General features: G+C 46.8%; 1 protein-coding gene across 6 annotated transcripts in view; it reads left to right on the plus strand.

Annotated features, from left to right (window-relative positions):
* kif26ba (kinesin family member 26Ba) overlaps window positions 1–12,500 on the plus strand; it is a 134,988-nt gene that overhangs the window by 90,015 nt on the left and 32,473 nt on the right. For all 6 annotated transcript variants that reach the window (XM_042073332.1, XM_042073333.1, XM_042073335.1 and 3 more), the window contains one exon: window positions 655–838. In XM_042073332.1, coding sequence (XP_041929266.1) covers window positions 655–838 — 184 coding nt within the window. The remainder of the gene's footprint in view (window positions 1–654; window positions 839–12,500) is intronic.

Below are 12,500 nucleotides of genomic sequence, written 5' to 3' on the forward strand. Positions count from 1 at the left end.
GGTATTGTCAGGGCAGAAGATTCAGGCAGTGACTGAACACACATGGACCAGAGGGGCTTATGGGAGAGGAGGGAGTGTGTGTGTGTGTGTATGTGTGTGTGGAGTGTGTGAGTGTGTGTGTGTGTGGGGGGGGGAGGGCGAGGTGGAAGGCATTGTTATGGTGCAGCAGTGCGGGACATAAAACTCTCTCTTTTCTCTCTTTCTCTTTCTCTCGCTCTCTCTTGTCATTTCTCTCTTTCTCTCTCACTGTGTTTCTTTCAGACACAATCTTCCCTCTCTCTCTATCTGTCTCTCTCCCCAGGCTTCTGTCCTTTCTGGCTTTGGGTCGGTCAGCCAACCCAGCAGACGTGTAACTCTTAAACGTGTGCCATATCTGAGCTAGATCAGGGCCATATCTGAGCTAGATCAGGTCTAGGCTGTAACCTGGGACTACCTGGGACATCCTGGCAATTTAAAATGAATAATTCAGCTATTGCAGATCTCCCTGTTGCTGTGTGTGTTTGCGCGATTAGCCAATCCCATCCTGACGTCTTCTCTCTCTCTCTCCCTCCCTCCCTTTCTCCCTCTCTCTCTCTCTCTCTCTCTCCCTCCCTCTCTCTCTCTCTCTCTCTCTCTCTTTCCCTCCCCCTCTCTCTCTCTCTCCCTCCTTCTCAGAGCTGCCCAGAAGCTCAACCTCTCCTCCAAGAAGAGGAAGCAGCGTCCGGCTGCCCCAGTGGCGAGCGACCCTCCCCTCTTCCCCACCAACTTCAGCGGCATCCTCCAGGTGTCCCCCCCTCCGGCCCCCCCATGCCTCCTCCGTGCTGTCAACAAGGTCAAGGACAACCCAGGACTGGGCAAGGTAGGGGCAACCAACCAGCGACCTTATGTATGCTAACATATGCACACATACATACATACATACATACATACATACATACATACATACACAACCCAGGACTGGGCAAGGTAGGGGCAACCAACCAGCGACCTTATGTATGCCAACATATGCACGCATACATACACAACCCAGGACTGGGCAAGGTAGGGGCAACCAACCAACGACCTTATGTATGCCAACATATGCACACATACATACATACATACATACATACATACATACATACATACATACACAACCCAGGACTGGGCAAGGTAGGGGCAACCAACCAGCGACCTTATGTATGCCAACATATGCACACATACATACATACATACATACATACACAACCCAGGACTGGGCAAGGTAGGGGCAACCAACCAGCGACCTTATGTATGCCAACATATGCACACATACATACATACATACATACATACATACATACATACATACATACATACATACATACACACATACACACATACACAACCCAGGACTGGGCAAGGTAGGGTCAACCAACCAACGACCTGATGTATGCCAACATATGCACACATACATACATACATACATACATACATACATACATACATACACAACCCAGGACTGGGCAAGGGGGTCACCCAACCAACGACCTTATGTATGCCAACATATGCACACATACATACATACATACATACATACATTAGGGCTGTCACTTTTGTGAAAAAATCCTGTTCGATTCTTGAGACATAATTGTTCATTGAATCGATTGTAAAATCGATTTTCATGTCTAAAGACGTTTCAATTTTCAACGCCAAATATAGGACAATCCACGAACTAACAGGCATTAGGATGAACGTAAAGGGGGCGCTTGAAGACGCACAATGGCGTGAAGTTTCGCGCACAATGACAAACAGGAGTGCAACATTCTCGAAAAACAATAAGCAGAGTGGACTGCCATAACATCAGTGAAAAACATTACTGCAGGCTTCAATGTGGCTGCGTTTACAATTAGAATTGTCAAACAAATTTCGCCTACGTAGAACTCACGACTGCACAGTTTGCATACCGCTTTGTCCTTCTCCATAGTTTGATATACCCAAAAGTTATTAGGGCCTTTCACTCGTATCTCTCATGTCGCACAGGTTGATCGCGTTGTCCTCAATTTTTTAGCAAAACACCAGCAGCACAGCAGACGATTGAAAAAGCTGTTTCCGGTGCGTAAAATTGGTGGGAATTTTCTTTTTAGCTTTCGCAATGCTTACTGCACTTCGGAATTCTTTCTTATTTTTCTGCTTGTTCCTGAGTTTTGTTACATGTATCTTTTTCATTTGTTTAATTCGTTTAAAATGAATAGTGTACATATTTGGTTAAAATCGTTTTAGTTTTCGAAACTTGTGTTGGTTGGTCCAATCGATTGTGCAATCGATTTTCGAACGTAAAGTGACAGCCCTAACATACATACATACACAACCCAGGACTGGGCAAGGTAGGGGCAACCAACCAACGACCTTATGTATGCCAACATATGCACGCATACATACACAACCCAGGACTGGGCAAGGTAGGGTCAACCAACCAAAGACCTTATGTACTGTATGCCAACATCATCATAGACCTCATTATCCACAGACATATCCTTTTTAAGGACAGCCAGCCACTGTCCCCATATTAAACACAGCGAGAGGACCCACAGTAGCTAAGGACTCACGTGGGTACCGGGGGACTTGTACTGCACCTCAGGGATCCTGTCTGAGACATCACATGCTGTGCGGAGGGATCCAGGGCTCTAATTAATCTCTAATTCAATTATAACATCAGGAAATGATGACATGTGCCGTGCCGAATGTGGAATGGCTCCCCCAAGAACCACTGGTCAATTTAAACTCTGCACATCGACCAGTGACCTGAAAACAATAACATTAACAACAAAAACAACAACAACAACGACGACAGCAACAATGCAGAGATGTAATGAGATGCTGTCTTCTTTGCTGGAATTACCTCAGTTCACCCCTCAGTAATGAGACTCATTTTGAGGGAATTACTACCGGTGTATCTGACATGGCGCTCCGTAATGTTCCGGCGTTTTTTATGACGCTGTCAGACTCTGACAGATCAGGGAGCGCATAGGGAGAGAAAGAGAGTAGACTAACATTCATTAGAATGGTGCTGGGGTTGCAGAATTACAAGGGGTGTGAAAGGATTAGCCTCAGCCCTGCAGGCGATCATGTGAGCTACTCCTCGCTCTCAATCAATCTGGAGGTAATTACACTGCAGTTCTCATAGCTTAGCTCACCATAGCAGATCCTAGAATTGCGTCAGTCTGAACATAAAATTCTCTAGCATCCCAGTCTTATCATATCATATCTTATCATAGCACAGCATAGGATTGCCTCAGTTGGAACATTAAAATTCCCTATCTCTCCAGTCTCACAGCTTACCATAGCACAGCCTAGCATTGCCTCATTTTCATAGATTAACATAGCCTAGCATCACCTCAGTCTCATAGCCTAGCATAACGTAGCCTCACTGCTGTCTCATATCCTATATAGCATATCATAGCTTAGCATAAGTGCAGTCTTGTAGATTAGCATAGCATAGCCTCACTGCAGTCTCATTGTCCAGTCTGGCATCCAGGTATAATAATCTACAGCAATAGCAGAGGGCCCAGAACTACTGGCAGCTGAGAAGCTGGATAAAGCCTTAGTGCATTCAGTCCAGTAGTGGCGCCCCCTGTCTGGGAGTGTAGGTAGGGTCAGCAGGGGTTAAAATGACAGGCCCTGTCCATCTGTCTCTCTACTGCTCAGGCTGGGGGTTGTGTCCGCCACTAGGGACATGATGGTGCTGGAATATCACCCACAGGGACATCTCTTTCCGTCACACACACACACACACACACACACACACACACACACTCACACACATACTCACTCACACACACACACTCACTCACTCACTCACTCACACACACACACACACACACACTCGCACACACATACACACAGACACACACACACACACACACACACACACACACACACACACACACGCACACACACACACACACGCAGGCACGCACACACACACACACACACACACACAAACACAAACACACACTCATCTCTCACTCCCATCCCGTGTGTGTGTGTGTGCACGTGTGTGTGTGTGTGTGTGTGTGTGTGTGTGTGTGTGAGTGAGTGTGTGCGTGTGTGTCTGTGTGTGTGTGTGTGTGTGTCTGTGTGTGTGTGTGTGTGTGTGTGTGTGTGTGTGTGTGTGTGGGTGCTGTGTGTGTGCGTGTGTGTCTGTGTGTGTGTGTGTGTGTGTGTGTGCCCAGAGGGTCATGCAGCCACAGTTCTGTTTCTGTTTCTGTCATTTGTCAGCTTCTCCATTCACTGGGGCTGGCCTGATGAGATGGCTGCACCACACACACACACACACACACAGACGAGTGTGTGTGAACACCGCCATCGATCGAGCGTGTAATGACTTTCAGCTTCTTTTGGTCCATTTTGCGGAGTCTTTCTGGGCTGAGCTCATTGACTGAGAACAAATGGCCGGTGAGGACAAAATCAAACGGGCATCTAGGAAGGACAAACATGTCGCCGCAGCCCGATTTACCCACTGAGGGGCAGTTATTCACCCGCCCTTGCCCTGATTACCCCATCAATTCACCCGCCGGGACGAGAAATATGCATTATATCTCTCAGTATTACCACTAGCTTAATAGAATCATAAGGCTTATTGAGAGAAATGGCAAATATAAATATTTCTGGATCACTTGAGAAGGAAGGTGTGTGTGAGGAAGGTACGCTGATGTTTTGATATGTTTGTCACTGCTCCTTGGTGTTTTGTAAATGGTGCGTATGGCTTCAACATTTTTAACACAGCTGGATGTCTGAATAAGATCCTCAAACCAAAACGTTCGTGTTTCGTTCAGCTTATTTGCAGACAAAAGCTGGAATTAGAGCCAGTCCAATCTGGCTGTCTGGGGTGCTGTGCCTCTACGGGCTTGGCAGATCCTGTGTCCATGTGAGCCAAGATGTCTGCCGAAAATCATCCAACACATTGCAACACTTTCAATGCAGGCCCCTCAGGAGAAGCCCAACATGTGTTTAGACTTAAAGGCCCCTATTTATGCTGCGCACGTTTACTCACGATCCTCAATCACGCTCCACTTCCAGCCATGGCTTTGGTCCTGTGTCCTTGACCACGCTAGAACTGCATCCATGACTTGGCCTTGGTCTTCATGACTACGTACTTGACCTTGACCTGGTGTCTGGTGACTCACCTGTGCAAAGTGAGGGCACATAAACAGTGAACCAGCATCTGAAGTGTGTACAAAATATCAAAACAAAGGCAAGAGTTTGTGACCAGTTTGTGTATTTCAAAAAATACATATTTGCCTCGAAGCACTTGCCTGTATATGTCCCCTTTGGTCTCTTTAGGAGAACTGACTTCTGATATGGCCAGTGCATCATGATGCACAAAACACACACACACACACACACACACACACACAACCTCCACACACACACACAACCTTTCATAGCTGCATTCATGTGGACAGGATTTACATGGACATAGGATTGTGACGCATGACTGCTTCCTATGTGAATTTCAGAGATAGTATTTTTTCTCTGTAAAAAAGTGTCCAAGTAAACACACACACACACACACCCATTCACTCACTCACTCACTAATATACACACACTATACACTAATATACTTATTTAGGTAGTATTCCTGTTGAGCGAGGAGAGGCCCCGCATGCTGATAGTTCACCTCCTCTCCTCGCCTCATCACACACACACACACACACACGGCTCTTCTCTCTGCGCCTCATCACGGTTGGCTGGTATATCAGATTCCATAATGGCACAGCGGTTGCTCAGCACAAACACACCGTAGGCTATGGGTTGTCAGTCTGGGCCAAGAAACACACACATATAGTCCACACTCTACGTGCAAACATTTGTAAACGATAGAAAGAAAAAATCATATTTCACTGTATTCCTGCCATGCCAGTGTAATGAGTGAATGTTGTATCACCATGTACCGCAGTAGGAAAAACCAGGCGACAGAGAGTGTTTTTGACTCTGTGTTTAGACTCAGCGAGAGGATGTGTGCGTGTGTGTTTGACTGAGTTTCTTGGGAGAGACAGGCGACACAGAGCCCAGAGTGTATATCACAGTGTAGATCAGAGTGTTTGATATTTGGGAGTTTGCGGCTGGTATTTCAGTGGTGTCTGGCATTTGCTTTGACGGAAAAAACTGGGTTATGATTTAGTGTTAGAGCGCTGAGTGTAACTTTGTGTGGCTGGAGAGTTTTATTGGGGGAATGGCTCCTTAAACACTCATCTCTCTGGACAGGGGCTCTGTGTGTGTGTGTGTGTGTGTGTGTGTGTGTGTGTGTGTGTTTCTCGGCAGTGCTGTGGCTCCTGGTTGGGTCATGGCTAAGTGGTTTTTACAGGGAGGGCCTAGAAGTAGACTCTGTGTGTGTGTGTGTGTGTGTGTGTGTGTGTGTGTTGAGTGGTTTTAAAGTGGTTTTACAGGGAGGGCCAAAAAGTGGACTGTGTGTGTGTGCGTGCGTGTACGTGTACGTGTACGTGTACGTGTTCATGTGTGTGCATGTGTGTGTGTGTGTACTATATGTGTGTGTCTTGGGTGTTGCAGGGGCTCTTCTAATCAGAATCCCCCTCCCGATCCATGCATCCCAGTGTGGCCATATGAAGGGGGTGTGTGAGATGTAAATGTTGGCATTTGCTAAGTGGAAATGTCAGCTCTCCAGTGAGACCGGACTGCAGCAGTGGCCTTTGTTTGGCAACAAGCTCTTGGACAAATGCATGACAGGACAAGAAGGACATCGAGACATATAGCAAATAACCCCCCCCCCCCCCCCCCCCATGTAGACACACACACACACACACATACACACACACTCACACTCACTCACACTCACACACACACACCAAAGCTGTGCAGGCAGTGCAGGTAGCCTGTTTGTTTGAGATATGGATTCAGATGACTTCCATTCTGATGTTAGCTCAGAGATATTTGTGTAGATGAGTCTGACATCACTGAAATGTCAGCATTGCTTAGGAAGTCACTGGAAGCACGAAGCGCTAGAAAATGTGCTGGAGATATTTCTCCATTCAACACATAGCAAGCACAAGCTGTGTGTCATTTCTGTGTCAATTGGTGAGGACACAGATGAATCTCGAGCGTTATTGGGCCACTGTCGGCCTGGTGCCGCTGCGGTGCCTGGGCTTGGGCATATTCTTAATAAGTGGGCGAAATTAAAACGGGTGTCCTGCTGTTTCTAAATCACCATACCTCAGGGCTGGAGACAGCACCATACCTCAGGGCTGGAGACAGCACCATCATTAGGCTACGCACACACGCACTGGAAACAACATTCATCTAGTGCACAGAGTTTAGTATCAGAGGCAGAGGACAGCAGGGTGTGTGTGTGTGTGTGTGTGTGTTTGGGGTGTGTGTGTGTGTTTGGGGTGTGTGTGTGTGTTTGGGGTGTGTGTGTGTGTGTGTGTTTGGGGTGTGTGTGTGTGCGTGTTTGGGGTGTGTGTGTGGGGGGGGGGGGGTGGATGGGATCCCATCACAGAGAACCACACTAAAGATAGAATAAAAGAACTCCTATAGCACAGACAGTTGTGAGATTGAGTGGTTGAGTGAGTTGTGGGAATATGGTTGTTGATGTAGCGGCTCTGTGCCCCCCCTGTCTCCCCTCTACTGCACCATGGACACACACTGGCCTCTGGGACACTACTCATCTCTCTCTCCTCACTTAACCTTTCCTCTCTCTCTCCTCTCCCTTCTTCTCTCTCTCCATTCCTCTCTTATCATCTCTCCCTGTCTCCTTTCTTCTCTTTTAATCTCCTCTTGTATCCTCTCCTCTTCTCTCCTTTTCTCTTTCTTCAATTCTCCTCCTCTCCTTTTCTCTATTATTTTCTTTTCTTCTCCTGTCTTCTGTTCTCCTTTTCTATCCTCTCCTCCTCTCTCCATTTTCCCTCTATTCTCTCCATCTCTCCTTTTCTCTTTTCCTCTCTTCTTCTCTCCTCTCTATTCTTTTCTTCTCTTCTCCTCTCCTCCTTTTTTCCTCTCCCCCTCTCCTTTTCTCTCTTCTCCTCCTCTCTGCCTCAGAGTCTCCCCTCATGTTCAGCACCAGCTCAGGTGACTGGAAGAGATCCAGGCTGCGTGACAGCTGCATCAATCACATGGCTGATGTATGTGTGTGTGTGTGTGTGTCTGTGTGTGTGTGTGTGTCTGTGTGACTGTATGTGTGTGGGTGTGTGTGTCTGTGGGTGTGTGTGTGTGTGTGTGTGTGTGTGTGTGTGTGTGTGTGTATGCATTATTGTGTGTGTGTGCGCTGTGACCTTGAAAAATTACTCTGAGAAGCCCAATCAATTTTTAATAGCTCCCTCTAAAATAAAGGTGTTAAGAAGGCCTCTGTGTTTGGCAGCAAAGAGGGACTGCTTTGTATGGGAATTCAATATCCACTTTGTAGCATGGATCTCCATGGGTGAAATATGCATTGTGTGTGTGTGTGTGTGTGTGTGTGTGTGTGTGTGTGTGTGTGTGTGTGTGTGTGTGTGTGTGTGTGTGTGTGTCGGATGGCCCTGGAAGGCCTTCAGACTGTGAATAGTGTGAATATTAAGTGTGTTAAACCACCAAGCACAGTTTCTGGCTCAAGTGGGCATTTTTTTTTTTATAAAGACGATGTTGTGGTTTCATTCTCCTGCATATCTTATTTAATTTAATTTCTCATCCGCTCATACAGCGTTAGAACACACAGATATGTTAAGCCCTTATTCGCTGTGTGTGTGTGTGTGTGTGTGTGTGCACTCTTTTAGCACAAATAAAGATTGAGCTTCACTGCTGCAGTCCACACTTAGATTCCAGACACACACACACACACACCCCTCATGCCTCCCTTCCCTCAGTGTGTGGACGGGTGGCATTTACTCTGTGGAGCTTGAGCTTGTGTATGTGTGTGTGTAATGTATTAGATATAGTGTGAGCATGTGGGTTATGTGTCTGGGGTGTGTTTGTGTGTGTTTGTGTGTCTATGTGTGTCTATGTGGTTTAGTGTGAGAGAGTGTGTGTGTGTGCGTGTGTATGTAATGTATTGGGTTTAGTGTGAGAGTATGTGTGGTGTGTGTGTGTGTGTGTGTGTGTGTGTGTGTGTGTGTGTGTGTGCGTGTGTATGTAATGTATTGGGTTTAGTGTGAGAGTGTGTGTGTGTGTGTGTGGTGTGTGTCTGGTCTGTGGGGAGTTGTAATTGCCTGTCTGAAGGAGCCGAGTGTGTGTCGCGCAGAGAAGCTAATTAATGGGCATGACCCTCCTGTGACTGCTCCATGGACGCCATTTTGACTGCAGCACAGAATGGGAGGTGGTTCTTTCCTGTAAAACCAGTGCACTGGGGCCCATATGTGATTGGCTTCTTTATAAAACCAGTACACTGCTGCTTGCACATGATTGGCTCCTCTGTAAAACCAGTGCACTGGTGCTTCTATGTGATTGGCTTCTCTGTAAAATCAGTGCACTGGTGCCTGCACGTGATTGGCTTCTTTGTAAAGTCAGTACACTGGTGCTTTCGTGTGATTGGCTTGTCTGTGAAGCCAGTGCACTGGTGCCTGCACATGATTGGCTTCTTTGTAAAGTCAGTACACTGGTGCTTTCGTGTGATTGGCTTGTCTGTGAAGCCAGTGCACTGGTGCCTGCACATGATTGGCTTCTCTGTTGTGAGACATTTCTGCCCGCGTGTGATTGGTTTCTCTGTTCTGACACATTTCTGATTGAGGTCCGATAAATTGTCTCTCTGTGGTCGGCGATGGGGTGATTGGGTTTTGGCCGTCGTGGGCTCACAGCCCTGTTTATGTCTGAGAAGGCCGACAGGGGATTTTATTTATTGGTTGATGCGTCAGATGCCATTACTCTTTAAGCCAAGTGAATCTGCGCTGATTTTCATTTCAAAGGTTAGTTTGCAGAGACATTCTTGCTCTCCAGGTTCAAAAACATGCCCCCCCCCCCATTCTTCTTCTTCATCTTGGAAGGCAAAAAGCAGGGCTGGATTCTTGGCTCCAGAGGCCAGGCTGTATAGATTAGATTTCAGATGGAAAACAGATTGATCAGAGTGTTTTGTCTGCCTCGACGTCCCTGGATATAGATTCCTCTCCAGGCTCTAGGGATCGTGGCGGACTGTGTGTGTGTGACTTGGCGAGACGTATTTCTCTGAATGCATGTTTGCGCCGAACACATCGACCTTTGAGTTCTCATTTGATGGAGCTCGTCAAATCCCCTCATGCGTAAATAATCTCCCATGCTCCCCGGCGCCATCGCAAACCTGTGCTTTTAGGAGATGACGTCATCTGTAATGGCTGAAATTGGATTTCTGGTCCAAAGTGCAAAGCTCAGGCAACTACTTGTTTTGCTTGATGGTGTTTTAAGCCCCCACCGTCGACTTCAAGGCAGCGCTGCGACCGTCGACTTCAAGGCACCTAACCCTAACGTTAACCCTAACCCTAACTCCCTGCTTAACCCTAGTGCCTTCCAGCAGTGCTGGCTGGAAGGCGACGTTGGAACCACTTGTTTCCCCCGAACCGCTCACGACCATCACTGGTGTTGAGTGGTTAGATGTGACCCACGCAAGTAAAAAAAACAAACACTCATGGTCTCGGGGTGTAAAGAAAGCTTCAGAGACGGCTGTGATACACACGGCATGAATAATTCAGCTGCCTGTTTTATTCTCACACAACAACAGCTTCATTTATGAAAGCTGCGGCCAGCTGGAAAATGACAGATATGAAATATTCAACTCTTTTCAGTCCTGTGCTCATAGCTGTGATCAAAGTGGCCTGTAGGTGTGTTTGGGTTATTTACTTATTCATTTGTTGCCAGGAACAGTACGGCACGCCTGAACTGTACATCTTCAGATTGACTTTAGTGTATAGCACACACACATACATACATACATACAGACAGACATACATACAGATATACGTACATACATGCATACATATGTACATACATTTATACATACATACATACATACATACATATGTGCGTACATACATTTATACATACATACATAAATACAGTACATACATATGTCCATGCATACATACATACATACATACATACATACATACATACGTCCATGCATACATACACAATACATGCACGTAACTTTAGATCCTCCATCTTTATTTTAGTTTCCGAGAATTTTTAGTGAGCTCTCTATATTGTTTTTGTCCAAGTCTATTGGAGACTCTGGCCAGAGAATGTCTTATTAAGTGGGTGGGTTTGCCCGTGTGCTTAGCTTGCTTGCCATCCCATAATGCTTCAGGAGGCAGCGTGCCATCGGGGGATTGATGTGCGCTCCGCTCCGCTCCTCTCTTGGCACTGGCTCACGCTACGCTACATGCGCCCGCCTCTAATGGGATTCTCAGAAGGTAAAGAACCAATTACGGAGGCTATTTATTCAGGCACGGGCCTCGTTTGCCATGCTGTTTCTGCTCCTGTTATTGATTAGGCCATGTAAAAAAGGCCAGGCGGACAAACAGGACGCTGAGACAAGACACATAGAATAAGATCCAATTTGTGTCAGTTGTGCCTACACTAGCACAGAGGACTCGGGGGAGGAGAGCGTAGGAGTGTGAGCGGAGTGTGTGGTGTGTGTGTGTGTGTGTGTGTGTGTGTGGTGCCCTTTCTGGCTGCCTATGTCCACAGTTCTCTGCAGATCACCCATGGAAGTCTAGAATGGGAATTGGTAGAACTTTGTTTTAGATCGCATTTTGCCTATTGCAAATTGTAAGGCAAAAAACACTAAAATCTATATCAGTATTGTATAATGTGTATCGTAATTAAGGACGAATAATTTCCATTATTTCGTGAGTCGTGATTGATGAGCACAACTTGAGTTAGTGTGATTTCAGGTTTAAGACCAATGCTCAATGGCGACGACATTCGCGTCTATGGATGTGGCATTCAAGAGATAGAAAAATGTTGTAAACGTTGGCATCAACGCGCATCCAACACCGCCAATGAGCATTGACCTTTAGAGTGCAACTCATTCCAGAGAGCCATTTCTCCTGGTTTGGTCAGAATTGGCCTGGTTGCATGGGGCTAGGTGTGTACATAGTGGTCACTCTGAGTGCTCTATGTGAGCTGTTGGTGTTCACGTTCTAAATCTAAAGCGTCTGAAGGTGACCAGACGTGGTCGTCGCGGCTACAGTGACCTGTCACTCAGCATTAGGCCTGTGGAAAGAGCAAAGTGGCGCGTCCTCGCTTGACTGGGGGAGGATGACAGCTCCCAATCCTGACACATCACCACCAATATGCTGGGGGTAACCAAGCAGTACAGAACACACAGCCACACACACACACACACACACACACACACACACACTGGTTTATGGATGTGTGTGTGTGTGTGTGTGTGTGTGTGTGTGTGTGTGTGTGTGCGTGTGTGTCAAGAGTGGGAACGGATATCAATATTGAGGAGGTGCTGGAGGTGCAGATGCATCTGTGTGTGTGTGTGTGTGTGTGTGTGTGTGTGTGTGTGTGTGTGTGTGTGTGTGTGTGTGTGTGTGAGAGAGAGAGAGAGAGAGAGAGAGAGAGAGAGAGAGAGAGAGAGAGAGAGAGAG

The sequence above is a fragment of the Alosa sapidissima genome, chromosome 19 (genome assembly GCF_018492685.1).
Source record: "Alosa sapidissima isolate fAloSap1 chromosome 19, fAloSap1.pri, whole genome shotgun sequence".
Taxonomy (NCBI): Eukaryota; Metazoa; Chordata; class Actinopteri; order Clupeiformes; family Clupeidae; genus Alosa; species Alosa sapidissima.